The following is a 26,301-nucleotide window of genomic DNA, read 5'->3' on the forward strand; positions in this document are numbered from 1 at the left end:
CTGCTTCCCATGAGCCGCATCAAGTGTGTGTGTGTGTGTGTGTGTGTGTGCATATGTCACATTAAACATGCACTTAACACACTTCGATTCGGCATGACTTAAATTAAGTCCGGTGCATTTCAGAGAGGACGCTATCTCGTTTACGTGCTGCGGCGTAAATAGGGTTTAGCGTTCCATCACGGCTCTCGTTAATCTGGAGGTTTTCCACCACGTGTGAATCGATGGAGCATCATCATCCATCGTCCGTCTGTGAGTGCAGCCTGTAGGCTAAAGCTCTGAACAATGAGTAACACGAAACACACACTCATTTCTCCTTTTATTGGTTTTCATTTATACTACTTTCATATCATCTTTTCTGATGTCTCTATGCCTTATTTAAGCATTTTTAATAACTAAAAGGTGCTATGGAAATAAAAATTGCTGTGGTTTGACGGCTAGATCTAGAGGATTTAAATAATGCATGTATCACCATGTATTTTTTTTTCTCTTGGGTTGCTAGAGCTCCACTTCCTTGTATTTAATTCATCATACACATCTGTTACTCCCTGCATTTTAATGTCATGCAAACACAGTAAACTTGTAATGGAGACTGTTTTATGCATAAAAGAGCACCAGTACTGTCTATAAGGATCTTCATTTAATATGTTTCTTTATGCTGAATAGGGTGGCAAATGATCTAAAATGGACCATAGATGTGGATATGAATCGATTTAAGTATTCATCCAGACACTCGCCGTCTTTGACTATCACTGTCTTTGCTTCATTCATTTTAAATGCATTTGGTTATAAAATTATTAATTCATGAAGTATATTAGTTAAAGATTCACAGTAGGGAAGCCATAAACAAACATTTTGTGTAATCTCAAAGAAAGTTTTTGATGTACAACCAAAGTAAAAATGAAAACACTACATTGATACCACAAAAAATCCACAAAGTATGGCAGACATTTGTATATCCCTCTATTTTTATGACTAGTGATGCATTTAGTAGTATTTAATACCATAGCTGGTTGGGACACAGCTTATCTCAACTACTTTAGACAGGGTTGTTGGTTTAATCTTTATAAACCCATAATATTTTAAAGGAACGTACAGAAAATTAAAAAATCTTCAGCACGAACTATAAAGTAAACAATATTTTCCTCTGAGGAAGTGGAGCAGAAAAGCATTACAATATTAGGAACATAAATCGGAAATACTTACAAGCTGTTCCCCTCAGATTTATGATGCTGTGCGTACTGTGTAGTGATTTTTTTTTTTATAACTATATTTAGTTTCACTCTCACCGTGTTCACATTGTTACTGCAGCCAGCTGCCATCAGCAAAAAGTTCAGACAGCAAGAGGTAAGTGAAATTTAGCAGCTAAGAGCCGATTATTTCCCTCAGAAGATGATAAATAAACTGCTTCGAATCAGTCTAGAGCAAAAAAAAAATCACTCACTGCAGCTTAAAGTAAGTAAATTTAAAACTAAAATAATAGCACGTAACAAACTGAACTTTAATAAATGAACTAGTACTCTGTCCCGATGTCTAAACGTAAAAGGGAAACTGTGCCTGAACGTGATGGGTGAATAAAGCGTGATCCCATCTGGAGAGGCAGACGTTCCTCTCATGTGGCATTTGATGGATATTGGTCGAGTCGCCATCAGACACTGTTATTTACAGTGGAGGGGACTTTGGGATCGACTGTTTGAGTGACATTCAGCAGGGTCACAGAGGTGAGCTTTGTATAGACACACACACACACACGGACAGTCACAATGGGTTTGTGTGTGATTCATCCATACGTGCATGGAGGGTCGCAGCCCCAGCAGGTGGGAAACCCAGAGGATTGAGTCTCATCTTGGCAGTGATTGGTTTCTGAGTGGGCCGTGCTCTTCAGTCAGAACCAATTAGCCTGCTGCCACCTTCTGATGTTCAAAAGACAAACGGATCAGTCTTTAGTTCCCATATGACGCTTCCTGCCTCATGTTGGCAACACAAGATACAGATATAGGTAGAAAATCTCTACGTGGTTTTATCTGCACAAATCAATCTCAAGTAGCATATTTAAAATGTGCTTCTAGTTTAAATGTTCAGTAAACTAATAAAAACGCTTGATATAAGATTCACATTATCTCACTTTAGTTTAGTTTGGATAAATTTGGATTTTCTGCTCTTCCATATGAACAAATGGACAAGAGATTGAATGAGACAGAAAGTTTTAAAAAAAACCAACAACTATTAAAGGAAGGACTGACAATGAAAGTATTCTGATCTTTTTGTGGGATTTGTTGAAAATAAGAAAAAGTAGATGTAATTATAAGTATTTGTAGTTACACAATTTCCTCCGGGATTAATAAAATATCTGTCTGTCTGTCTAATAAGATGCCAACTTTAGACTTGCCATCAAACTATCAAGCTAATTCTGTGTCTTAAATGTACATTTACAATATAAATGAGGTGAATTTGTACAATAAACTTCATTTCCTCAATTTTACAGAACATTTTTTTTGTATTTCCTGTTTCCATTCTGCTTCTAAAATAAAATAACAACCAAGCTGGCCTTCTTTCTGAGACATCTACACAGAGAAGTCTTAAGTAGGACGCTTCAAAACCAGACAGCAATGGGAGATGTGTTTCTCTGCCTGCAGTCCTCCAGATTGCTGAGATGAATAATGGTATTATTTCAGCACATTGAACTATACTGATGGTTCAATTTAGAAACAATCACGCCGTCTGTCACGACTCCGCCGCTCGCCGCTCCGTCTAGTTGGGTGCTAAACACACGTATGGATGCGGCAAAACGGGGCTTAAGCCCGGCTAGGGCATTAGAACACGGCGAAGGAAGAAACTGGGATCTGCTTCTGTTGGAGACCTCAAACACACACACACACACACACACACACACACACACGCTAACACAAAGACAGGACTAGCATCCCCTGAGTTTTCCCTACTGCTGTTCCCATGAAAAATTTACACAGAAGTGATCTCATCGGCTATTTCGAGCCCATCTCTGACCCGGGAATGTTTTAAAGAGCGAGTATCTATCTCTACTTTTTGAGGCATTTGTCTACATTTGACATGACCCAAAAGTTGTGTGTGGGTGTACATAAAAACCTGTGTTTGTGCGTTGCTATGCCTCTCTGTTTTTATGATCTCCCTGCTGTGTTCAATACACCAAATTGCTTCTGAGATGGACTTCTCGTCTCAACTCATCTCACAGGAACAAAATGTATTGAAACGCTTCTGGAATCAAAAGCAGTCGATTCCACTCATCTTTCTGAGCATCTCCTTGCAGCCGCACAATACAGCGACTATTACGCCAATGCAAACACTCTCTCATCCGCCCGAGGGATCCTTTAGGTTTTGAGAAGACGGTTTGTTTCTTTTCCACACAGGACGCGCCAACACAAACCGTATCACGAGTTACGCAGACACACACACACACACACACACATAAACACACACACACACACAACATGAAATGCTTATTGAGAGAACCACATCAGCAACCCAAGCCAATTTCAGGTTTCGCTGTTCGGCCTCTGGTGCAACACTCACCACAGGCACACCGTCATCCAATTTAATAGCAGGAGTCGGCCTCCTCTTGAGATGAATAGCTCGGGTCTGAAGTGTTGATGTTGGAGGCCCAAGTCCATCTGCATGTACTTTCACACAAGTACAGTGTGGAGTCGGATATATGTCATCATGTTGTATTTTGCAGTGGAGAGGCAAGCGTGAATGTGCTGCTTGATTTTTCTACACATAAACCGTGAAAATAAGATGTATGCATTGATTTACTCCTACTTCCTGATATTGTTTAGCAAAAAAAAAAAAATCACTTATGTATATTTATGTTAAACTGTATTTTGAATGCAAGACTACTGTAGTTTTCAGCTGTGCTGCCCTCTGTTAGTTAGTTGCCACCGTTGTCTGTCTGGTTTATCTGAGGTTTCTCATTAAAAGTCCTTTCCTGCTTCCAATGGAAGGTGGTGGGTTTGAAACGGAAACTGTTGAGTTGTGAGACTTGAATTCAAAATAACGGGCTGAAAGACTAAAAGAGACCTTTAGGACCAGCGAATTCAGATGACGATCATCTGATTGTCACAATGCACGCTCTTTACAGCAACATCGCAGCAAAGACAGCAACGGCATTACAATTCAAATACATTCATTTTTCCCTGCATTCAAAAGTGTTATCAGCAAACTTATTAAACAGTAACCCTCGATGGAACGTAATGTTCTTTACATTTTTACATAACTGTTAGGTATTTTCATGTCATCAAGTTGCTGCTTAAGGCAGAAACTGTTTTAACAACACATGTCAGGCAGTTTAACAGCAGTACGGTGTTACAAACAGATGTTGCTTGTTTAGAATCATGAGGTGAAAAATAATTAGCACAGCTGTCAAATACTGCAGAACACATAAATAAATGAAATATAAAGCTACCACAATAGAGTACGTTATATAACCGAGTTGCATTTAAAAGACCAGGAATAGACAGTAATTGTTGATGAGGATGATTTGGCAATTGATCAAATCTATAACCAACAGGATCGTTTCTCATTCACGTAAAGACAGATATTATTCAAAATGATACAGATGTTCACAGATTAATAACCTGGACTTCTACTCAACCCTGTAATTCAGTGTGAGAGCTGTAAAACTGCTACGCTTTAATTTTGCACACTGGCAAAAAAAAAAAAAAAAAAAAAAAGGTGAGAAAAAGGTCTGAGGCTCAATTGACAGCTTAGCCTTATTTTCAGGAAGGTCACGGGAAACACACGACGGGGCATGTGTGGACTGTATATCAAAAAATAGACCAAGGCGTGTCTGCGAAAAACAGATGCTCAAAACTGCAAACACACGAGGAAAAAAGATCCTGCATGTTGTTGACATCAGCTGTCAAGGACAAAGGAAGGAAGAAACTGATGCTACAGGAGTCACAGTTACGAGAAGAGGCTTGAAGGATATTTTGCTGCAGGGCGATGACAGAGTGGTTTGTGTTTTGATTGTGTAGTTAGTAAAAATTTAAAAGATAAACACATAAAACAGCATCAGTGTTGCACAAAAATGCAACATGGAGGGGGACATCAGAGTCTTACTCTACAACCAGTAAAGAATGATACGACTGACGAGAGATGGGGCGACTTTTAATTGCTCCCCCAGCAGAAAGGCACCAAACACATGCAAATATGAAGGCCCACCACGTGCTTGTATATCACAAATTAATCAACTGACTTAAAACACAGGCATTAGGGTATGAAAATGCATGCTGAAAAGCATTTGTACTGTGGACACAAATAATGAGGGATTACTGTCTCCCATCCCAAAAGGATTACGTGATAAAAGCACGAATCCAACAAAGTGATTTCAGGGGTATTTAGAAAATGTCTACATTACTTTGCGGTCCACTTTGTACATGTTGGAGCCATTTTTTTTTTTCCAACAATGAATACTTTGGTTTGGATTCAAATCCATCACTTATAAACAACAGGCTAAACCAAACAGTGGAGCTTGAATGCCAACACAGGTTGTCATCATGTTCATTAAAACAAAAACCTGGGGAGAAAGCAGTGATTGAAGGTGTTAGATTTGTCTGTCTGCTGCTGGACTGTTTAAAGAAACGTAGCAGGAGGAAGTTCAGAGGGTTAAAAGCAAGTTGTGGCATCTACAGTGACGCTGACTGACTGTGTGTTCGCTGTATGTTTGAGTCCAAAGGTTAAGAATTTTTTTTTTTAAGTATAAAAAAGTCATTTAGAGCTCAAGGTGTAATTATGAATAAAAGATAACCACCTTCCCCGCTGTTGAGTGTACACAAAAAAAGTCAATTGGAATTAACGCATTCTCCAAACTCTAAACTATCATGACTTTGTTTGTGAAACATGGGGGAATTTATCCCAAGAAAAACAACAAAAGAAGACATCCACATATGGTTCCATCCTGTCTCAGAGGAGAAGAGATGCTGTACCTTCACAGTAGGCGTTGTCGTCTCTCAGAGGACGGAAACCGTCTTTACAGACGCAGCAGTCTCCAGCCTCCAGGTTCACGCAGTCTGAGTGCTCCACACAGCCGTGGCCGTCTGAGCAGAAGTCATGGCCTTCAGGAGGAGGAGGAGGAGGAGGGACAGGAGGGAGAGGAGAAGTTTAATCACATTTTATCAAAAAAAATAAAATACTGGATGTGGCGTGCTGGTGAGGGTAAGACAACTTCCTCCATACCCCTGCAGACTTTGCAGCATCTGTCACTCAGCGTGATCTGCTCCGACTCTGCACAGTTGAGTTCTGGACACGGCTCACTGTGGACCACCTGGTGCATCGTCTGGTCCTGTGACGGTCAGGAACACAACCATGAGTCCACGCTTACACACCCGCCCAACCCCCCCGCTTCATTCACCAAGGAGCCCGGATGTAATTATAAAGGTAATTATTCATCTATTGTGTCTCCTCTCCCACTCGCTCTCCTGACTGTGTGTTCATTAGAAACCAATTACCCACCGGTCAGTAGCATTTCTTTTAGGTGAAAAAAAAACAACAAAAAAACCTCGTCTTCCTTTCTCCCACTGTTCTCCACTCCGATTTACATCACGATTCATGATAGATGGTTATTGTACAAATAGTGAATCAATCTTTCAGATTATCCCTGCAAGTGTGTGGAGGCAGAGACTAAAACTTGATTAGGGGGTTCCTTTTCCCAGCATGCCTTTTGGCAGGTCTCTGTAATGATCTAATCTGTGTCGCTACGAATGATGCTAAAATAAGTCATTAACACCAGACACAGTTGTAGAGAACAGAACATATCTATTTTTAGAACAGATATCTTACTTTCACACGATCTGCAGGATGTCGTCCTCCGTCTGTCGTGAACTCTATTCACACACACCCTGAGTAAACTGAGTAAAATCCGGAACAAACTTCTCCTTCAAGTCCCCAAACAACTTTCCAAACAAGCTACGGTGTATACTTCTTTTGCCACCCCCCAACACCCCCAAACTGCAACCTGCGATTGCAGGTTGACGGAAGATCACAGGCGTGACAAGCGGCTGTCAGGGGAAGCCTGTAGGAGTCTGCGGCGGCGGGGCCGGCTGACAGCGCTCCCCACCCCCATTTCTTTGATCTTCCTGGGAATGCCAGTCAGTTAACTGGGACCGCAGATGGGCCAGGTGTGAGCGAGCCAGGTAGACAGCAGGAGGAAGCTGCACCTTCCAAGGGAGCTTTGCAGAATTCATGGAGGGGGCCGGTTGATGCGATAGAGTCGAATGATTAAAAACTCAAAGTCATTTTTTCGGTGATGGATTGGGTCTGCCTGCTATAATTTCATCAAGTGAATTACTCCCAAAAGTGAGCGACCCCCTCCATCTGGCGCGCCCAGGCAGACAAAAGCAAATACTATGCATGATTAGGAAATTAATACGATTTGGGATCCGTGTGGTGTCTGATGATTGGTGCTGATGAATGGGAGCACCGTCCGATGACTGACAGGTGAAACCCTCCGGCCTCCCAACGATAACTTACTTAGAAAGATTTACCCAATTTCTTTCAATCACAAAGAATGTGATGACAAGCTAGATCAGTGAAATCCAGCTGAGGCGAAAAAAAAAAAAAAAAAATCCTGCTGGCTCATCCGGGCTTGATTTATACTCTAAGTTTGAGGGCCGCGGAATCGACGTTTAGCGAGCAGTCATGCACCGCTACATGGATGGTAATGGAACTGAAGTGCTTGGTTACATGAGTTATTGTGCTGCCTCTTCCTGCACTAGATTGATAAAATATTTTTCGAGTATGTACAGTAGATGTGTGTGTGTGTTGACACGGCTTACCATGCATTGGAACAGCAGACACCTGCCCGAGGAGTCGCGAACAGCCTTCTGATCCCCCTCCACCAGCTCCCTCCCAGCAAACAGGCAGACAGCTGGTGGGAGACGTGGAGACGTCGTCATCACACGTACGAATGAAGATACAGACATCTGAGCGATCAGAGCGGCGTTCCATATTTAATCTCCACGCTTCTTTCAATCCCAAAATGTTTCTCGATTTTAAAAGAAAAAAAAAAAAAAAAACACATCCCGTCAGCTGATCTTTAAACACAGTTTTACACTTTTTCATTGTTATCCAGCAAAGAATAAAGTTCAGTCAATTGAGTCAAGCTAAATCAAGCATATCAAACCTAATTATGCGCTGCCACTAAGAGAGTGATTAAATAATTAACATGTTGAGAGGAAAGTCTCCTCGCCGCAACACTGAGCAGAATCTGGGGTTGGGGTTTTTTTTTGTTTTTTTACGCAATTACAAGGCGAGAGAGGTGAGAAAAATAATCACACAGACAGAAAAGTTTGCGTTTGATGAACGGTTGCGATCGGACGGATTATGGGCCGATGTGAGGAAGAGAAATGACTGACACCACAGGTCAGACTCCGTCACAGGGTGATATATCATGAAAAAGAGATGGCTTCTGAAACAGCTATTTGATGTTCTACTTGACAGATCATCAAAAAAAAAAAAAAAAAAAAAAAATCAGCTCCCTGCAAGGCCTTGCGCTGCCAGATAAGGCTTTAATTTGAAGAGCGAATCGCGTCTTTGTAGTGGGGGAAACTTCACGCACACGTCTCTCTAAAGCCCGAGCATGTGTAATTAGCTGTGTGTTTGTCTACCTCATTGAGATAAGTGAGCTCAGGGGTGTCGAGAGCAGGGGGGTGGGGGGGTGGGGGATTACCTGCTACGTGTTTGTGTTTGTGCAACAACGACAGACAAGCAAGATTGGGGTGTCGTGTTTTAAACCCCGAACCCTGAACCCAGTGGAAACAATGCAGATTCAATCTGATCAGGATCCAAGACTAAAACAGTTTCCCCGCTGATGAAGGGTTAAATCGGCAACAAAGGCAGCAGTGTGTGTGTGTGGGAGTGTGTGGCGAGAAAGTTCTCAAGTGAAGTCAGCTTGCACAAGATATGAAGTGAAATCCTCGAGGAAATACTATTCCTACATAAATTCTGCAGTGTTTTATTTTTATTTTTATGTTATTTACCTTCCATATCAGCAGTTTAAAACACTCTGAGCCAATTAATTCCTCTACTGCATGCACCAGACTGTGCTATACACAACCCCGACCCCCTCTGTCATCACTTCAAAAGCATTGCATCATATATGCGGGGGTTTTTTTTGTTTTGTTTTTTATACTGAGTCAATGCTGGGGTCGCAAAAGCCCCCCCATGATACCCTCTGAAATCCATTTATATTGAAAAGGGGAAAACGAGATGAGTCCTGAACTCAAAGTCTAGTGGAGGAGAAAAAAAGCAGCTCTTCCATGTAGATATGTGATGAAACAGAATAATTCACCCAGCAAGAACATACCAGACTCATGAGCTAAAAAAAAAAAAAAAAAAAGAACATTTACCATCATTTCATCCATTTAGCATTACTTTCTTCTTCACTTTTCTCACAGCGTGAGCGCATTTGCCATAAATAGCGACTACTTTATATCACATGCAGTGATCCCAGATTTGCTGGCTCATTTGTGCGATTGCTGGTCATTTGCATTTGTGGACGGAGCCATCTCAAGAGGCATGTTAGGAAGTAGCTTAGCAACGCAGCACAGCCCTGGTCAATTGTCAGGCGTCCCATGTGGAGGCGTGATGTGTTCTCTAAATCTGGTGTCGGAGCTGGTTTTTTTCTTCCCTCTTCTCTGTGTGTGTTTGTGCGATGGTGTAAGTGTGGGAGGGTGATGAGGTGAAGGGCACTCCACTCACGCTGGCACTCCTTGCAGCAAGCATCCTTTATGTAGGCAGGCGCTGTGCCCGCCGGGCACTGAGGGGACGGGCAGGAGATGGCCTCGCATTGCACCGTACCGTTCTGGTTTTAACAGGAAGGAGAACAACACCCTGTTAGAAGAGAAGCACCTGGTTGCCAACAGGTGCTGGTGTTATCATCACTTTAATGATGATAACACCAGGGATGGTTTTCTTCAGGATCAAGAAGAAAAGCATCCCAATGAAATTTCAGGACATTTTCTCTTTCAGACAAATAAACTGGTGTTATATATTAGTTTAGAGTTCATTATAGGAGTTCATTATTGTATTTATTGTTAGAATCGTTCTATTTCTTTGCTGGTTATGATAGGGTTATGATACAGAAAGCTTTAGAAAATAAAAATTTAATGGTGCAGCACATCGAACACGCTAAAAGTATGTGGATGTGCTAACAGCTAACAGACAAACTCATCCAGATAATCTTACATTAAATCCAACTTATTTCATTCAGCTTTTAAATTTTCACCAAAATGTTGCAGATATTTACTCCGCAGTTCTCCCAACACTGTTATTTTTTTATTTATTTTTTTATACCTGCAGGATGGGAGGATAGTGGCAGAAAACAAGGCCATGCTCTTTAAAACAACTCAGGTCCTGTGTTGTAGATCTATTCATAACTTTCACTGGATCATAACCCAAAAACCTCATAAATTTCCACGTTGCCTCCTCACCTCCTGCTTCTCTCTGTGCCTATTATTAACTTTGCTTCCACGGATGAAAGCTCTGCGACAGCAACATCTATGAACCTGATTCATGTAATTGATAACATCTTAATGCATGACCTTTGCATTTTAAAGGTTGCAGCTAATTGCTACGCATAAGGTGGGAACATATCCCATCTAATTCCTTAATTGCAGCCCGGGAACGGCAACACACACTTACCGGCAAATGAAGCAATTTCATTGGATGAGTGGGCAGAACAAATCCCTGATGATAATTATCATCTGTCAAGAGCAATTAGGTGTGGCACTCTGAGAGATACGTGATTTCCTTTTAGTGCATGTAGACTAGCGATGCGTGAAGGTGTCTGATTGGCTGGTTGGGATGGTTCAGTAGTAGTGAATGGGTTTTTACATCCCATAGCTGAGCTGACGGGGAGTGAAATCTCTTTGCTGATGCGATACAAGCTACACATCTACAATCACTTCTAATTCTCTTTTTGTCGACTATTCACGGCACAAGTAGGACTTTAAAAGTATTGAGAATTACTAAGCAGCATCGTCGATGCGTCTAATCCCGACCGCTCTGGAGGTTTTCATTACAGAATCTTTTCTCGGGTAACTGCGGCAACCCTCTGTACGCGGGGAATAATGAGAATACAAGCTGTCAACAAAGGGGGCCCCTGCACTCTGCACCTCTACCCACACCCACGCACGCACCCCACCCCCCCTCACCTTCACACACTTGATGAACAGAAGAGCAAAAGGAAAAGGTAAGACCTACAATGGGAGCAATCAATGAAGAAATGTAGACAACAGAACACACAGACACACACACACACACACAAAGACACACTCAATGTTACTGGCATAATCACAAATACACGCTCTCACTCCTTCTCTCTCTCTCTCTCTCTCTATGCACATGCACACACACACACACACATACACACACACAAACACACACACACACACACACACACATGTTAAACTGAGGCAACAAATGTACACAACACTGCAATACACTCGCATTCACACAAACATGGACGCAGAAGTCGAACAATTACACATTCCATTGTGCTCACACACACACGCACACACGCACACACACACACACACACACACACACACACACACACACACACACACACACACACACACACACACACACACATGATTAAAAATGAATGTCCTCCCTTCTTCTTTATTACTCTTACACATATACGGAGTGTATGCACGCACACACACACACACACACACACACACACACACACACACACACACACACACACACACACACACACACACACACACACACACACACACACACACACACACACACACACACACACACAATCTACAGAGTGTGAGGAGCCCCACCGAGCATGTGCAGTTCCTGCAGCCATCTGTCCAGCCTTCGTCCTCCCTGTAGACGACCCCCTTGACGCTGCAGGTTCTCTCACAATAGCAGCCTTCCAACCCATTCATCTTCTCCTCCGCCCTGGACAGCTGCTCACGCCCCCCCCCCCCACACACACACACCCCAACCCCAAAAAAAAATCAAAAGACAAGGAGGAGAAAAGATGAAAGCCTCGTTTTGCATCTTTATTCATATATTTTTTTAAGCAAACTAACGGAAGCACAATGCAAGTCATTAGAAAAAATTAGCCCTGTTTGGACTGGCAGAGCAGAAAAGACTCCAACAAAAGCTAATGTTTGACGTTAATGTGGATCTAAATGCCTGTTGGAATGACTGGAAAGGGCAGCAGTGCATTAGCTCTTTTGTATTTTATACTACAGCATGATTAGCAATAGTTTTTGGATTAAATGTCAAATGACATCATGTTACATTACCTTGCCGGATGTTTTAGCAAGGATATCCTGCAGCTCCATGATTTTCTGAACAAGTCCATGGAAGTCATTGCAGGTTGGGCAAGCTGGGAACAGGAGGAGAAAGTAGTTTGAGAAACAACCGTCAGGAGAACGGAGAAGTTATGCACATGATTCTGGTGGGAAATTTGGGTCTGATAAATTCTGTTTTAAATCTGAGAAACATGAAATTCAAAGGAAAAGAAATAAGAAATTGATTTAAAATACAAATAATATGTATGAATGTTTTATTTTACTTATTTCCAGCATTATGAGTCAGCTGCTCACAGAATTTTATCTTGTGGCTTTCTATTATTGGGAGAATTTTCTTGAGATGCCGTCTCCACAGGAGGACACATTTATTTAAAACCACGGTAAGAAGTTGTACCCTTTAGGATGCATGGGGACATAAAACAGCTAAGTAAAGACTTTAACGTTAAAATGAGAAGATGTTTGTGTGTCGTCCCCATTAGGAGGGGAGGCAGTTCGTCTACAACAAACTGCAGAACGGAATATTTAGCAGATGCTAGAACAACCATAACTGAGATTGTGATCATGTTATATACTTGTTTTAATATGTATCCCTTAAATGTGTGGGAGGGGTTCCAGGTAAGCCTAAGGTCATTAATTTCAACAAACTTAGGACATTAAACTTTTTATAGATTAAAGTTGATGTGATCTAAAGGAAATTAATGATGTAACACGTTAAAAGACTCACTTCTGTTCAGGTCTGGACACTGTGAGATGTAACCCTGTGGCATGACTAGGATCTCCACGTCCTGCATCACTCCCTGCACACACACACACACACACACACACACACACACACACACACACACACACACACACACACACACACACACACACACACACACACACACACACACACACACACACACACACACACACACACACACACCAAAAGTTAGTTATTAATCAAGCAGAGAAACTCCTCTCAGAATGCCGTGCCACAATTAAAAGAATGTGAAGCAAGTCAATGTGTGGAGACCGGATAAGGACCCCGAGTGGTGGTGGTGGCGGCTAAGTGTGTTTATTACACGGAAACACAAAGACAAAAAGCGACAAACCGGTTTTATAAGACATTCGGTAACAATTGCGAATCTCTGGAGCGACAGAGACGTCAGCAGTGAGATAACATTTCCTCTCTTGTCGCTCAGATGAGTCATCTCATAACCAAAACACCAACTGGAAGCTTCACAAGCCAATAATGTGGGAGTTTTGAAAGGTGGAGGGAATTTTTAGTTTTTTTCCTCCGACCTCCTCTGAAGCAGAAACAGGAGATGCAGATTCGATTTGATATCATGAGAACCAATTCCTGGATATTTACATCCTGCTTAGCAAGTCCCCAAACACACATATATAGATATACATTATATATGCACACACACACACACACACACGCACACATATATATAAACAGTCACACTCGGATGCTCTGTCGCCATAGTAACCTGGCCCGTTTCATTACTTGAATGCACGTGTTTCTATTAGAGATGCAGTTCAACTTAGGAGAAATTGTTTTTTGTATTTATTTATTTTTTATCTTCTCTCCACTACAGTTTGTCAACCATACATTCAAAATCCTGCAGGAATGATTTGCTAATTTTTCGCTGCTCAAACAGCAGCAGAGGGAAGTCGCGTCTATCAAACTCGCCTTCCATGAAACAATGAACCCATCAATTCATCTGCATAAATGTGATGTAAATGTGTCTGTTAGACCGTGCTGTGAAAATGACAATAGACAATCTTAATTTATCCATAAGATGGATCAAAATCACATCAGTCAAAAGTGATCCAGCGACAGCAGGGTGATACAGAGTTAAAGCGAGATAGAAAGCTATAAATTCATCGACGGGTCAAATGTCGTCACATTTAATGTAACACAAGCAAAGGATCAAAAACCAAAAATATTAGACTAGACGTAGAATACTAGACGCTTCCTTACACCTAGAAAGCTTCTGTCTACTTCAGAACACGTGAAGCAACACATGGGATGTCGACGGACGACACATCTGTGCCAGAAAAGACATCAAGAGGCAGAACGCACACTGACTGCTTCACGCAATCACGGGAAGACACCACTCACCCTGCTATCCTAAGAAAAAAAAAAAAAAAAAGAAGAAGTCTGATGGTGTAATAAAATCTGATTTGCATGTTTCAGCAGTTTTCTGTTTCTTGTGGCATCTGTGATTGCCCGTGTTCGAAGTAAATAGTTTTCAGCCTCTCAAGTTGGAGGATGTGGAACAATTTACGACATCAGGATACAAATCAAACACAAGTGACATACTTGCCGATGCAATCTAAGAATCTGTTTCACGAAAAAAAAAAAAAAAAAAATCCGTTTAGCTATTTTTATTGTTTTTACGGATTATAAAGAAGAAATTTGGAGATGCCAATCAATCAGACTCGAGTCTTTTACGATTTACGTTTTTACTCTCGCGACAGATCAAACCTCCGCAGGTCGGTGAGGAGGGGTGTGAAGATTAGTGGGTGACCTCCAACCCATTCTTTCATCAACCGATTAACGCAGAAATATAAGAGTGGGCAGTGGGCAGTGTGTAGAACAAGAGCACACACATGTACAAACACAGGTGAACGGTACGCAGGCTTCACCACACCATTAAGCAGAGAGCCGGTCATCAGCAGTCTGATTAAATAGTTAAAGTCGTGGGTAAGCTGACATTTTGCCCCAGCATGTCTCCCCAGGTGGTATATGTGAGTGCAGCCCAGCCTGTGAGAGGCGATATGTGTCTCCCCGTCTGATAAACAAGACTATAGACTAAGCTTAATGAGCACAGTCCAGAGGCTATTTAATGATTTCTCCCAAATAAGCGTTGTGGGAGTTGCTGAGATAATTGCACTGGGCTTAGCTGCAGACTAAGGAAAAGGGAACAAACAATGACAAAAAAAAAAAAAAAAGTCAATTTCTAGGATAGGCAGAGCAACCCTTAAATTAAAATGGTAAGCCTTGAGAAAAGCATGCAATTAAATCCAACAGCTTTAATAAATAAAACCAAACAAGCTAAACAAAGAAGCAGAAGATACTGTATAAAACCGAGACTGGGCGGGCGAAAGCTGGGCGTAATCGCTGGAATGCATTACTTATTCTTGCCATTCTGAATCATTCATCAACACATCGACATCCATGCACCATGAAAAAAAAAAAGAAGAAGTTTGTGCTAACCTTGAAAAAGCCATGAGCAGCATTTCTTTGTCCGAGCCAGAATGAAGCGTCCTCAGGTATGTCCATATAAGGGGCTTCCACCACACGCTCATAGATCCTGCATAGCAGATAAAGACTCCTCGCATTGTCTGTTTCCTAGTTTCTCACATATTTTCACCAATTTGGAAGCACCTTTTCCCTGGACACTGGTCTTGGCCTGTTGAGTCTGAATTCTGTGATCTGTTTCCCTGAGGTGGGTATAGATAGCCACATGCTTTCTGTGAGGCACACGGCGTCGCCATCTGCTTCTTTCATTGTGCCAAAGAAAACATTCGCAACCATACAGTAAGTCTCGCTTTATAACACCCACAGATTGCCGTTCTGTCATTGGGATGCACCGGTCCAATTTGTGCCCTACCTGGGAAGGCTAATGAAAATGTGAAATGTGTTTACAGAACTCATTTGATCATTTTTTATTCAAGGAAACTTAAAAGATAGACGACGGTTAATAGTGATAGCAAAAAATATTGAATTCTGCAATGATGTTGATATAAATCTGAATTCAATTTGGGCTCAATCCCATCATAGCTGAGATCTGATCCACTTAATTCATTTTAGAAAGGATTACATCTGCGTTTTCAGTTTAAAAGATAAAAAAAAACATCCCTTACTAACACTGATTTTAAGGCACGTTTGATCATCACATCTCAGATTTACCTCACATCCATTCCCAGTATCTTACCGGTTGCAGTCGACATGGAGTATGATGTGAGAGGCACTGACGGCCACAGAGACCTTGTGCCACTGATCATCAGCCAGGCTGTAAGGGAACACCTCGGTGTGACCCTGCTGACCTTTGGTACGGTAGTGAAGACGCACCTCGCTGCGCTGGCCGCTGCTCTCCAGCTCCAGGAACCTGCAGGATGAATCCAAAAACATTCATCATCTCATCATTTGCGACGCAGTGTGGCTGTCAAGTGTAACATCAGCACCGCACAACCACATGGAGAGATAAAACTTTACATTGACAAATTAGTATTCGCACACTAGAGACACCCCATCACCACCACCACCACCAGCATCATCATCATCATCATCATCATCATCATCGTGATTCTGATGGAACGCTCATGCCGACACAAACTCATCACCTCTGCTGTAACACACCGACTTGTTTAATCTGAAGTCGTTTGTGGGGAGCATTATTTAAAATAAAGTACAGACACTTGAGCAAGTGTGGCAATGCAATTAATTAATCTGCAAACCAAATCTAATAGATTTACTCTCCTGGAGCCATGCATGCTACATTCATCCCAGACTCCATAAATGCACCAGCTAACGCTCCTGATGCTAAATTAGTCTTTTGCAGCGCCGCGTCGTTGCGTATGAATGGATGGTATGGCTAATCGGCTGTAGGGAAAGTCATTAACATCCCTGTGAGCTCTCTCCTCAGGAACGACTTTAATGTATAAATTGTTCAATCAATGCATTCGGTGGATTCAGATTGCTGTTCTGATCATCCAACGGCTCAGCTACCACAAACTAATGGAAAACAGAAGCATGCTAACTGCACATAGTGTCTCATCAATTTTCAATCCACGATTACCGACTCGATGTTTGGATCGCTGATGGACCGTGAATAATGCATTGGCATACAGGGTGCTTTGTTTTGTTTACTCAGCTGGATGTAAAACATCTACATGCTCATCAAATACAAATATTTAGGTTCCAATCCACATATTACAGACTGCTGATGTGGCTAAATAGAGAGAGGGTGACAGTAAATTCGTAAACCAACTGTAATTATGGTTTAACAGCGGGGCTTTATAAACAGCTTCAATGTGCACCAAATGGCGTTTTGGACCGCAGCTCTATCTTAATCAGCTAGAATACACACCTCATATTTACCTGACAATAATCACACATGTTAGAAATTTGTTTCCAAATATTTTCACATTGGAAAAATGTTAATTCGCACTTCTATCCATCAGAATGAATCCTACCTGTGCTCAGAGTGATGAATGGACAGGATGACACCGGAGTTGAGGTGGTCCTGTTTGAGGGTCACCAAGACGGTAAACTCGTTCTTGCCTCTCAGCTTCTGCACCATTAGCTCTGAGACCTCAACAGGAGCCACCACTTCCCGGGAGGACCCTAGAATCAGGACAGATATATAAATAATACAAACGGCTAAATGATAAATGTGTGCATTACATGTCATGTCATTACAATGCAGAGCCATAGTCGTACCTGTAATTTGCCAAGGGATTACTTATGAATAGGAGATGCTTAAACAGATTACACACATTACAGGGGATTAGGGTTATGTCTTTACAGGTACCATATCATTGATTTTGCACAGATACCCCTACAATCCCAAATCCTCAAGGTTCAATTTCTCAGTTGTCACCAGTAGTAATTTGCTCAGATTTCTGGAATAATTTATGTCCACTATAGCAACTATAACATCAAATATACATAATAAAAATTATTTTGAAACATTGTGCACAGGTTAATGTGCAAAACAAATCTAATGTAGTGTGTTAGAGTGAAATGTGTTATAGATTAAAAAAAATATTTGACAGAAATATTGCTGTAAAGGGCAGGAGGATGTTAAACTGGGAATACAAGGGCTGAATGATGTCAATATTTGATACATTCACATAAATGACTTTGAATTCATAATGAAAAATATAAACCAAAACCCTCAAAGGCCTTAAATAACCAATTCTCCCCATCAAAAGTTGAATTAAGGGTTTGAAGCTGTTAAAACTATTTTCCATGTTGGCTTGATCTCTAATAAAGATATTATCTGAGGACTTCTTAAAATAAAGAAGAGGATGTTTGTCAAATGAAACCATTAGAAAACACCCACTAAAGTGGTTTCAAGATTAAGTCAGGTCATTCCACTCCAATAAGTTGTGGCGCCACACACACTGCTACCAAATATTCCACCAAGAATGTTTTCGCACGTTATCCTGGAAGGTGGATAAATGGATGAACCTCTTTCTTCTTATTTTGGTGTCGGAGTCGGAATACGAAACTGCATCCGGGGAGGTGGAATTGGAGGGCTAACGGTGTTAGTATGGACGGGAGGGCGTTTTCTGTGCTACCAGTTCGTAAGTTCCCGTTCCCTCCGGTGAGTCTCTTCCTTCCTCTATGCAGACGTCTATGCTACTTTAATGGAAGCATCAATAAATGATGACGTTTCTCAGAAGCAATCACATCAAAGAGTTCACTTCCAGCTATGGGATGCATGCAAGATGGCGTGGCACACTTAAGCACTCCAGGAAGCTACCGTGGCATCTTCTCCTCCGTGGATTAACATTACTTCCAGCTGGTAGAAGTAGCCAATTAACACAATGCAATGTGAAACAGCAAGCAATACCATGATGGAGACTGGCATATACAGCATAGTCACTGGTTATAATAAACACAGCAAGACCATGCAGGAAATAGGAACTGTATTTTTATTCTGTTTCAGCTTCTTTCTTTAGCTTTTTTTCCGGGTGTGGGTTTGTGAGCAACGTGGGACGTATTTTGAGTAATTCCGAGATAAATAAAACGCTCACTACGTTGACTTTCAGGACAGGAAATACAATGGGAGCAGTTTGCTGCATTATGCATAGCCAGTGGAGTATCATTCCAGTGTCATTGGCTGAGGTGGGACAGATGGTCCAATGACTGCAACAGGAGTTCTGCATAGCAATAATCTGTTGCCATCGACAGATCCCGCTTAATAAATAAATCCAAAATGACCCAATAATCTGTGAAACTCATTCAGCTTTGAGGTGTGTTTTGATGCATATCATCAGTCTCTAGTTAAAGCTTGGTCTCATTTGAGTATATCTGAATTTGTTTTAATTTTGGTCATTTTTCTACTTTAGAAGCATGGGTGAGTTCCAAGCCATCAGAATTATCGGTGACATTCAGCGGTCAGTCTGCTGCCATGTCGTATGCTGCGCAAGAAACACACTTAAATCTCAATAATGAGCTGATTGAGTGCATTGGGAGCAGGTGTGGGGTTCACTCTGAGAGATGGTTGATGAGGCGGGGGGGGGGGGTTGGTGACGGCCTCGAACCCTCTGACACCAGCCGGCTCAACAGCTCAACAGAGTGTGCCTCTGATCTACGAGTGGATGACTTTAACCACTCTTCATTATACTTTGGAAGGCATTGGGCTGCTCTAAATGGGGCTTTGGGGGATTGGAGAGTGGGGGTTGGAGGGAGGGGGGGGGTGATTATGTTGGCCCGTGTGGACTCACCATTATAAAAAAACATATAGAACTTGACGCTCAGATGAAGATCAAGACAGCTGTAGCAGTAACATCTCTGCATTTCTAAACGTACGGATGAAGCGGGGTTGGATGAGATTGCGATGTGGAGAGTGGGCCAGCATCCCCTTCTGCCAAATCAACGTGGATCGTGCTGAGGGGGCCTTTGCTCGATTATCTGTTGGCAGGCGCTTGGACGGGGCAGCCACCTGCTCCTAACGACCTCTCTGATGTGAGATACTGACACAAAATAGCTTGAAAATAATGATCCAGTGCATTGAAATTCCAATGAGCACATTTTTCAACACAACAACACGACTTTTGTCTTCTACCCCAGTTTCACCCACGATATGAGGCTCAGCTGATTGTGAGAAAAGTACATTTTTGACAAAGAGTTTTATCAGATGACTAGAGATCTCCAAAAAGCCTCCGACTCAATAGGATCCCTGAGAAGCCCAGCGTTAGGCTGCAACCTAATCTTATCTCCTGACCACGTTATGCTTTAACGGTTACACCCAGTCCATGATTTCCATTCCTCTGCTTCACTTCTAATCTTAAACTGTCTAATGTGGTTTTATTTTGTCTGACCCCTAGAACCCATACAGCTGTAATCCCCCCACCTTCCCAGCACTGCGTTCTCGTGGAGTTACCTCGAATCACTTGCTCACACATTTTGCATTTAGAACAGGTGCCCTGCAGCACAGCTTCAGAGTCCAGATACACCCTGCTTTACCACAACCTCTCTTTCACACACAGTTGTCATTTCTATCACACACACAAAAAAAGTTTTTGTACTGGAAAGGGGTAAAGTTTACTCTTTTTTCCAACAAAAAGAAGAACCCTGAGGGCTTAGGAAAAAGTGTATTTTTAAGTTCATTACAAGTTCCGCTTCTAATTTAATTATTTCCCTAAGGGAAAAATGACTAAAAACAGAATGATACGAGATAAGAGGATCACAGACACCTCTGTATGAGAATTTCATCTCTAGGGGATTGTTATAACACCTCCTACATCTTCAGAAACAACTCTTCAAAAAACTTGCAAGAAAGCCATCTCTTGACCAATTATGTAACAGCAAGCAATTAGATGCACTAAACATCCCCCAAGTGGGGGGCAGAGTAACTGCTGGTGTTTTGGGTTTGAAAACCATCAGTGTTTAAAACAATTCAATCAAACATCTCCTTTGGGGTGGGGCGACACGGTGGCGCAGTGGGCAGCGCTGTCGCCGCACAACAAGGCCAGTCCGGGTTCGAGTTCCGCTCTGTGCGGAGTTTGCATGTTCTCCTCGTGTCTGCGTGCGTTCTCTCCAGGATCTCCGGCTTCCTCCCACCTCCAAAAACATGAGCTTCAGGTTATTTGGCCAGTCCCAATTTGCCTGTAGGAGTGAGTGAGTGTGTGCGTGTTTGTGTGTCTATGTGTAGCTCTGTGGTGCACTGGCGTCGCGCCCGGAGTTTCCCCGCCTCATGCTCTAAGACGAGCTGGGATAGGCTCCAGCTCCCCATGACCCACGCAAGTGGATGAAGCGGTTTAGAAAATGAATAAATGAATCTTGTGTGGTTGGGTTAAATAGAGGGTATCACTCCACTGACAGCCAAAGTAAACCCTTCATTAATGTCAGCACATGAACATTCATGAATGCACACATATCAAATAGAAATGATATACTAATATCATTGTATTTTCTATTTACAGGTCACTCCTTGGCCGTATTCATTAATATGGAGATGACACTCCGCTCTATCTCAGTGAACCTGATTGCCATCCAGTTGAGATTTTGTTGATAACGTTCAAGGCCTGCTCATAACTTAATCTCTGATCTACTGACTGTTTTTAAATAGCTTTATAAATGCTTATAAATTGTTTTTGGACAAGGAAAGAGGTAAAGTTTGGCTACTCTGCAGACCAAACAAACAAATGTGGGTCTGTATGAGAGAAGCAACCCAAAGATACACTAAACAGAAAGACACATGTCTACACAGGCGCTGTAAGCCTGCCCAGTCAATCTGCATGCGATGGACCTTTCCCCCCCTCCCCCCCATCTGCGCTCAGTCTCCTGGAACAAATACTAAATGGAGTGAAGGGCACCTCCAGCACTGCTTTGGCCAGCGATTTCTTCCAAATTCTCAGATCGCCTCCCCCAGCGACCGCCTCTCTGACATTCACACATACACAGAGCTAATGACAGCCTTCTCTACACCTCTGTATAACTGCCCTGGGGGGATAGAAATGTCTCTCCCTTCATGGTCATCTACACCTCCTGCAAGGAACCTAGAATCAGGCTCGCCTCAGAAAGCAGAGAGTAAAACGGTCTTTGACCACAGGGAGTTGAGGATAAAGTCAGTCAACAGTTTGGAAAGGTTGGGCAAAGGCATAAATATGTTTTTTTTTCTTACAGTTCATAGAAGCGATTGAGTAGAGGGTAAGAAAAGCTACTATGTGGTGATTTATTCTTTCATTGCTCTAACTAGCTGTAACACTTGAGGTTTTCTATTCTACAACAAACGACGATCCAGACGCAGCAATTTGACATCAGTGTAAGAGTGTTTTAGTATTCCTGCTGTTCTAGTTTGTGGTGACTGACTGCAAACACACTTTTACACTTATAGCACCATTTATAGAAGTGTTAAAGCATACGAACAGTGAAAATAATTTTTACACACTACATAAAGACTTTACACGACAAAGTACTGTACATCGGATCATTTTTAATAATTAATTTTTATTTTATTTAGAAACATATTGATATAGATTTCTATACATAAATTTCTATATATTTAGAGTTTAGATAGCATGGCTATCCAAACTCAATAATTCACACGTTTTGGGGGGGAGTTGTTTATAGTTGGGTGTATATTTTTCTTCTGCAGCTCAGTCAGGTAACCCTACCTGGAGCGGTGCAAAGAGGGGTTTTCAATCTAAAGTGTTTGTTACTTTGGAGAAAGAATTGATTTGTCTGACGAAAGAAACTTCATATCAGCAAAACTTCAAAATCGATATTCACATCATATAAGGAAGGCGAATCTTTGGGAAATCAAATCAAACCAACGGTCCACAGTGATGCATTGTAATCCCTCTACCAACTACATATCCCTCATCACATCTTCAACCCCCGAGAACAAGAGGTTGGTCCGTGTGTTTTCCTCTTCCTACTATCCAATTTCTAAAAATATGATGTTAGATTTCTGGAATTCCCCTAAAATCTGTACGCTAATTTTGCTCCTCATGGAGAGTAAAACACTAACTGTTGCTTTCGAGTGAGACGCCTGGCAGAAAATAACCAGTGTGAAGTCCCAAGCATCATCTGAGTTTGTTCCTGGGGAAAACAAATTTGAATCGGAAAAGCTTTGCAAATTACTGGCGGCTCGGCAAACCGGAAGCCGGATGGTAGGATTCTCCACGGTGGCGGGGTCTGGTACGTAATCATTCTTCTACATATAGTTTTTAGCCCTAGTGGAAGGCTAAATCCTTCCATTCCATCCTTCTACAGCCCAGTACTCCAGCATAACATGCATGGGTGTCTAGCAGGAGCATCTGTGTTCGAGCAGCTGGCGAGTGTTGCTCCCAAAGTGGCAACATGCTGCTGTCACTGCTATTCAAACACATCCATTACACACACAGCAGTGCAGCAAAACAAACTCACGCTCACACAGTCCCTCCGTCTTCCCCACACGTGTCGCGTTGCCGTATTACAAACCAGAATCTATCCTGTAACATTTTTAACGTCGCTGTCATCAGTGATGTAATCACCGCGACACGCTACCCAGAGAGACAGGATTCACACACATACTTCCAATGAGTTGGGTCCGTATGCTGGACGTATACGTCGCTGGAGAAGGAGCGTGTTGGAGAACAAGTGTTGGGGGAAGGGAGTGCTTCTGGGTGTGGCCCTTGTGCTGGTTCATATGGTGACAGATAGATAGATATCAGTGTGTGGAGATCAAAAACTGGGGGGGTATTAAAGATAGAGCGAGGATGAGTATCATCTGGCATGAGGACACGGGGGAGTACAGCCTGAGGGATCTCTATTACGCCCCGTCCCCCAAGGTCCACCTCTCCTAATGCCATGCAATGTAGCGCTGACAGCTACCTTCATAAACATCAGTGGGGGTCCACTAAACAGCAGCACCACCCCCCACCCGGAGCACCCACCCACCTCTGTCTCCTCTTTAGTAGCCAGACATCCAAAGACTTGCACAGAGCAACGTGAACAACACCAGTGATTACCCGTAGACATACTGTATATATCCACATCCCTACGCTGTGCTCCTTCTCTTCCAGCCTTCCACAGCCTACACACAGAATCGAGAGATAACAGCCCCCCTACCCCCCGGGCAGGCAAGCAGGCAGGCAGCAGAGGGGACAGCCATGGATATGTTCAGCCTGCTATCTAATGAGCGCTGGAATGTCACCGTGGGGCTGTCTGCTGGTCCGAGCCGAGCGAGCATCCATACATGTGGAATCAGCACAGTCTGTCAAACAACCGGCTGACAGCTCTGCTTCCTCTTTCTCTTCATCCTGCCTTCCTCAAACCGCTTTCTAGCTTTCCTTCTGTCTCTTCCTGCCTCACCCCGTCTGTATCTGATCGCAAACAAGCAGAGGCCCAGGTCTGCTTTGCCGCTGCCTCCCCCTCCTCGTCCAACATCATTGACTTAACACAGACATCCCAAATGAAGAATGGAGGCGAGCTCCGCCATAAATAATATACCACTGCTCTCTCTGCCTCGGTAACTGAGAGTACTTAGGAAAGGTAATACAGAGGAATAAGAGGGTAATGATGGAGAGGTGCCAGTCGCGGAGCAGGGGTGTTTTTTTTTTTTCCTTTCGTGACAAAAGCCGTGGGAGCTTCTTTCTATAATTGTCTTTGTTTCTCTCATTCCCTCTCCCTCGCTCTTTCTCTATCTCTGCCTCCGTCTCCTTCTTGTAGTCTCGCTCCCCTCCCTCTTGCTACCTGCTTGGGTAAAGTACTTCAGAGCGTTGTCTACACAGAGGACATCAAATGGCCTGCCTCCACAGAGATGCTGGAGTTGCTGCTTCACGCCGTAGAGCTGCTGTCTCAGCGGCTGTGCCGGGAGATTAGAAGATATCAGCCAGGTAGAAGGAAGAAGAAGAAAATGTCGACAAATGATTGCCTCTCCGTCCCGTAAACAACACTATCGCTTTGGTATATTCGCAATCTGTGTCGACTTCCGCCTTGTCAAGATTTGAACGTTGCCAAATCCTGGTTCGGCCGCTGATCCGGGAACCCAAAGCGATTTCCTCTGTTGCTACTTTTGTCTGGGTCGTGATAAACATCTCCATCTCTGTGATCAGGATGATGAGTGTCTCATGATGACGGTGGCATCAAATTACAAAGATGTAATATGGGCAACACAGTACAACAACAACAGTTAATCATACGTAGCACCCACACTGATGACACTCTCTTATCCACTCATAGTTTGCTTATAGGACGTCTACAGACGCCACACGCTCCACAAGGTCAACGAATCTAGGGTCCACTCCCATCGCTCATCCTCTGCCCGCCAACTCCACACCGCTTTTTCATCGGGACCCAACATTGCCTATTGTTCAGGCAGGTGGCAGAACAACCCCCCCCACCCCCAGCCCTACCCCTAGCATGTCATACAGGAATACCTATTATCTCCTGATGGTGACAATCCCTTACATGGTTGTGCTCCACGCAGAGCGTGTGTGTGTGTGTGTGTGTGTGTGTGTGTGTGTGTGTGTGTGTGTGTGTCTGTGTGGATAATGCGCTGTGTTTTTATTGGTCCTTTAAGTAGATTGCAACCAAGAGGTGTGCATCCCACTCATCTCCCACCCATCAGGTAAAAACAAGAGGGTTTGTGTGTTACCGTACCTTGGAAATGGAAAGCTCTAGACTCGCTGTGGAAGCCCTGGACCTGAGTAACTCCATCAAAGCCTTCTCCCAGTGTTAGTTCGTTAAACACGTTAATGCGCAGGGCAGGGTCAACCCCAAAACCTGCAATACATTTACAACACACAACACACACACACACACACACAGATGTCATGTATGGCAAGAATATCTGTGATGCAACATCAAATCACGCTGGTGTCAAGAGAAGATAGATGTGACTGTGCGTTTGTTTGGGTTTTTTTTTTTTTTTGTAATTTCTGACAAGTTTAAGTAAGATAGTCCCAAACACGCAGCGCTATTATTTGCGTCTTATCGTCCATGCTACGTGTTGACAGAGATGTGCGCTCAGTGACAGCCCTGTGTCCTACCTGAGGAGGCGCAAAATATGCAGAGAACCAGAAATAGCTGTAATAATCCCATGGTGAATGTATATTTTAAAAAAAAAAAAAAAAAATTAGTCCATGTTTTGTCGATTTCCGAGATACAGTATTTGTTCAACGACGTGTCACCTCCTGCAGAAGGTTATTACCAATCCCAAACGCTGAGCGGAGGCATCATCACAACTTCAGATGCCGAATGATGCGAAAATCAAATCCGGAGAGAGGAGAAGGGGAAGGAGAAGAAGAGAAAAAATTGCAGCAGAGAACT

General features: G+C 42.7%; 1 protein-coding gene across 1 annotated transcript in view; it reads right to left on the minus strand.

Moving 5' to 3' along the window:
• nell2a (neural EGFL like 2a) overlaps positions 1–26,074 on the minus strand; it is a 62,142-nt gene extending 36,068 nt beyond the window's left edge. The window contains exons 1-12 of the mRNA XM_068312938.1: positions 26,022–26,074; positions 25,633–25,755; positions 17,505–17,655; positions 16,244–16,417; positions 15,523–15,619; positions 13,036–13,108; positions 12,303–12,385; positions 11,829–11,957; positions 9,730–9,832; positions 7,806–7,897; positions 6,208–6,313; positions 5,958–6,086 (exon numbers count right to left, since the gene is read on the minus strand). Coding sequence (XP_068169039.1) covers positions 5,958–6,086; positions 6,208–6,313; positions 7,806–7,897; positions 9,730–9,832; positions 11,829–11,957; positions 12,303–12,385; positions 13,036–13,108; positions 15,523–15,619; positions 16,244–16,417; positions 17,505–17,655; positions 25,633–25,755; positions 26,022–26,073 — 1,312 coding nt within the window. The 5' untranslated portion in view covers position 26,074. The remainder of the gene's footprint in view (positions 1–5,957; positions 6,087–6,207; positions 6,314–7,805; positions 7,898–9,729; positions 9,833–11,828; positions 11,958–12,302; positions 12,386–13,035; positions 13,109–15,522; positions 15,620–16,243; positions 16,418–17,504; positions 17,656–25,632; positions 25,756–26,021) is intronic.
• Positions 26,075–26,301: the final 227 nt, after the last annotated feature.

The sequence above is a fragment of the Antennarius striatus genome, chromosome 4, assembly GCF_040054535.1.
Source record: "Antennarius striatus isolate MH-2024 chromosome 4, ASM4005453v1, whole genome shotgun sequence".
In the NCBI taxonomy this organism is placed as follows: domain Eukaryota; kingdom Metazoa; phylum Chordata; class Actinopteri; order Lophiiformes; family Antennariidae; genus Antennarius; species Antennarius striatus.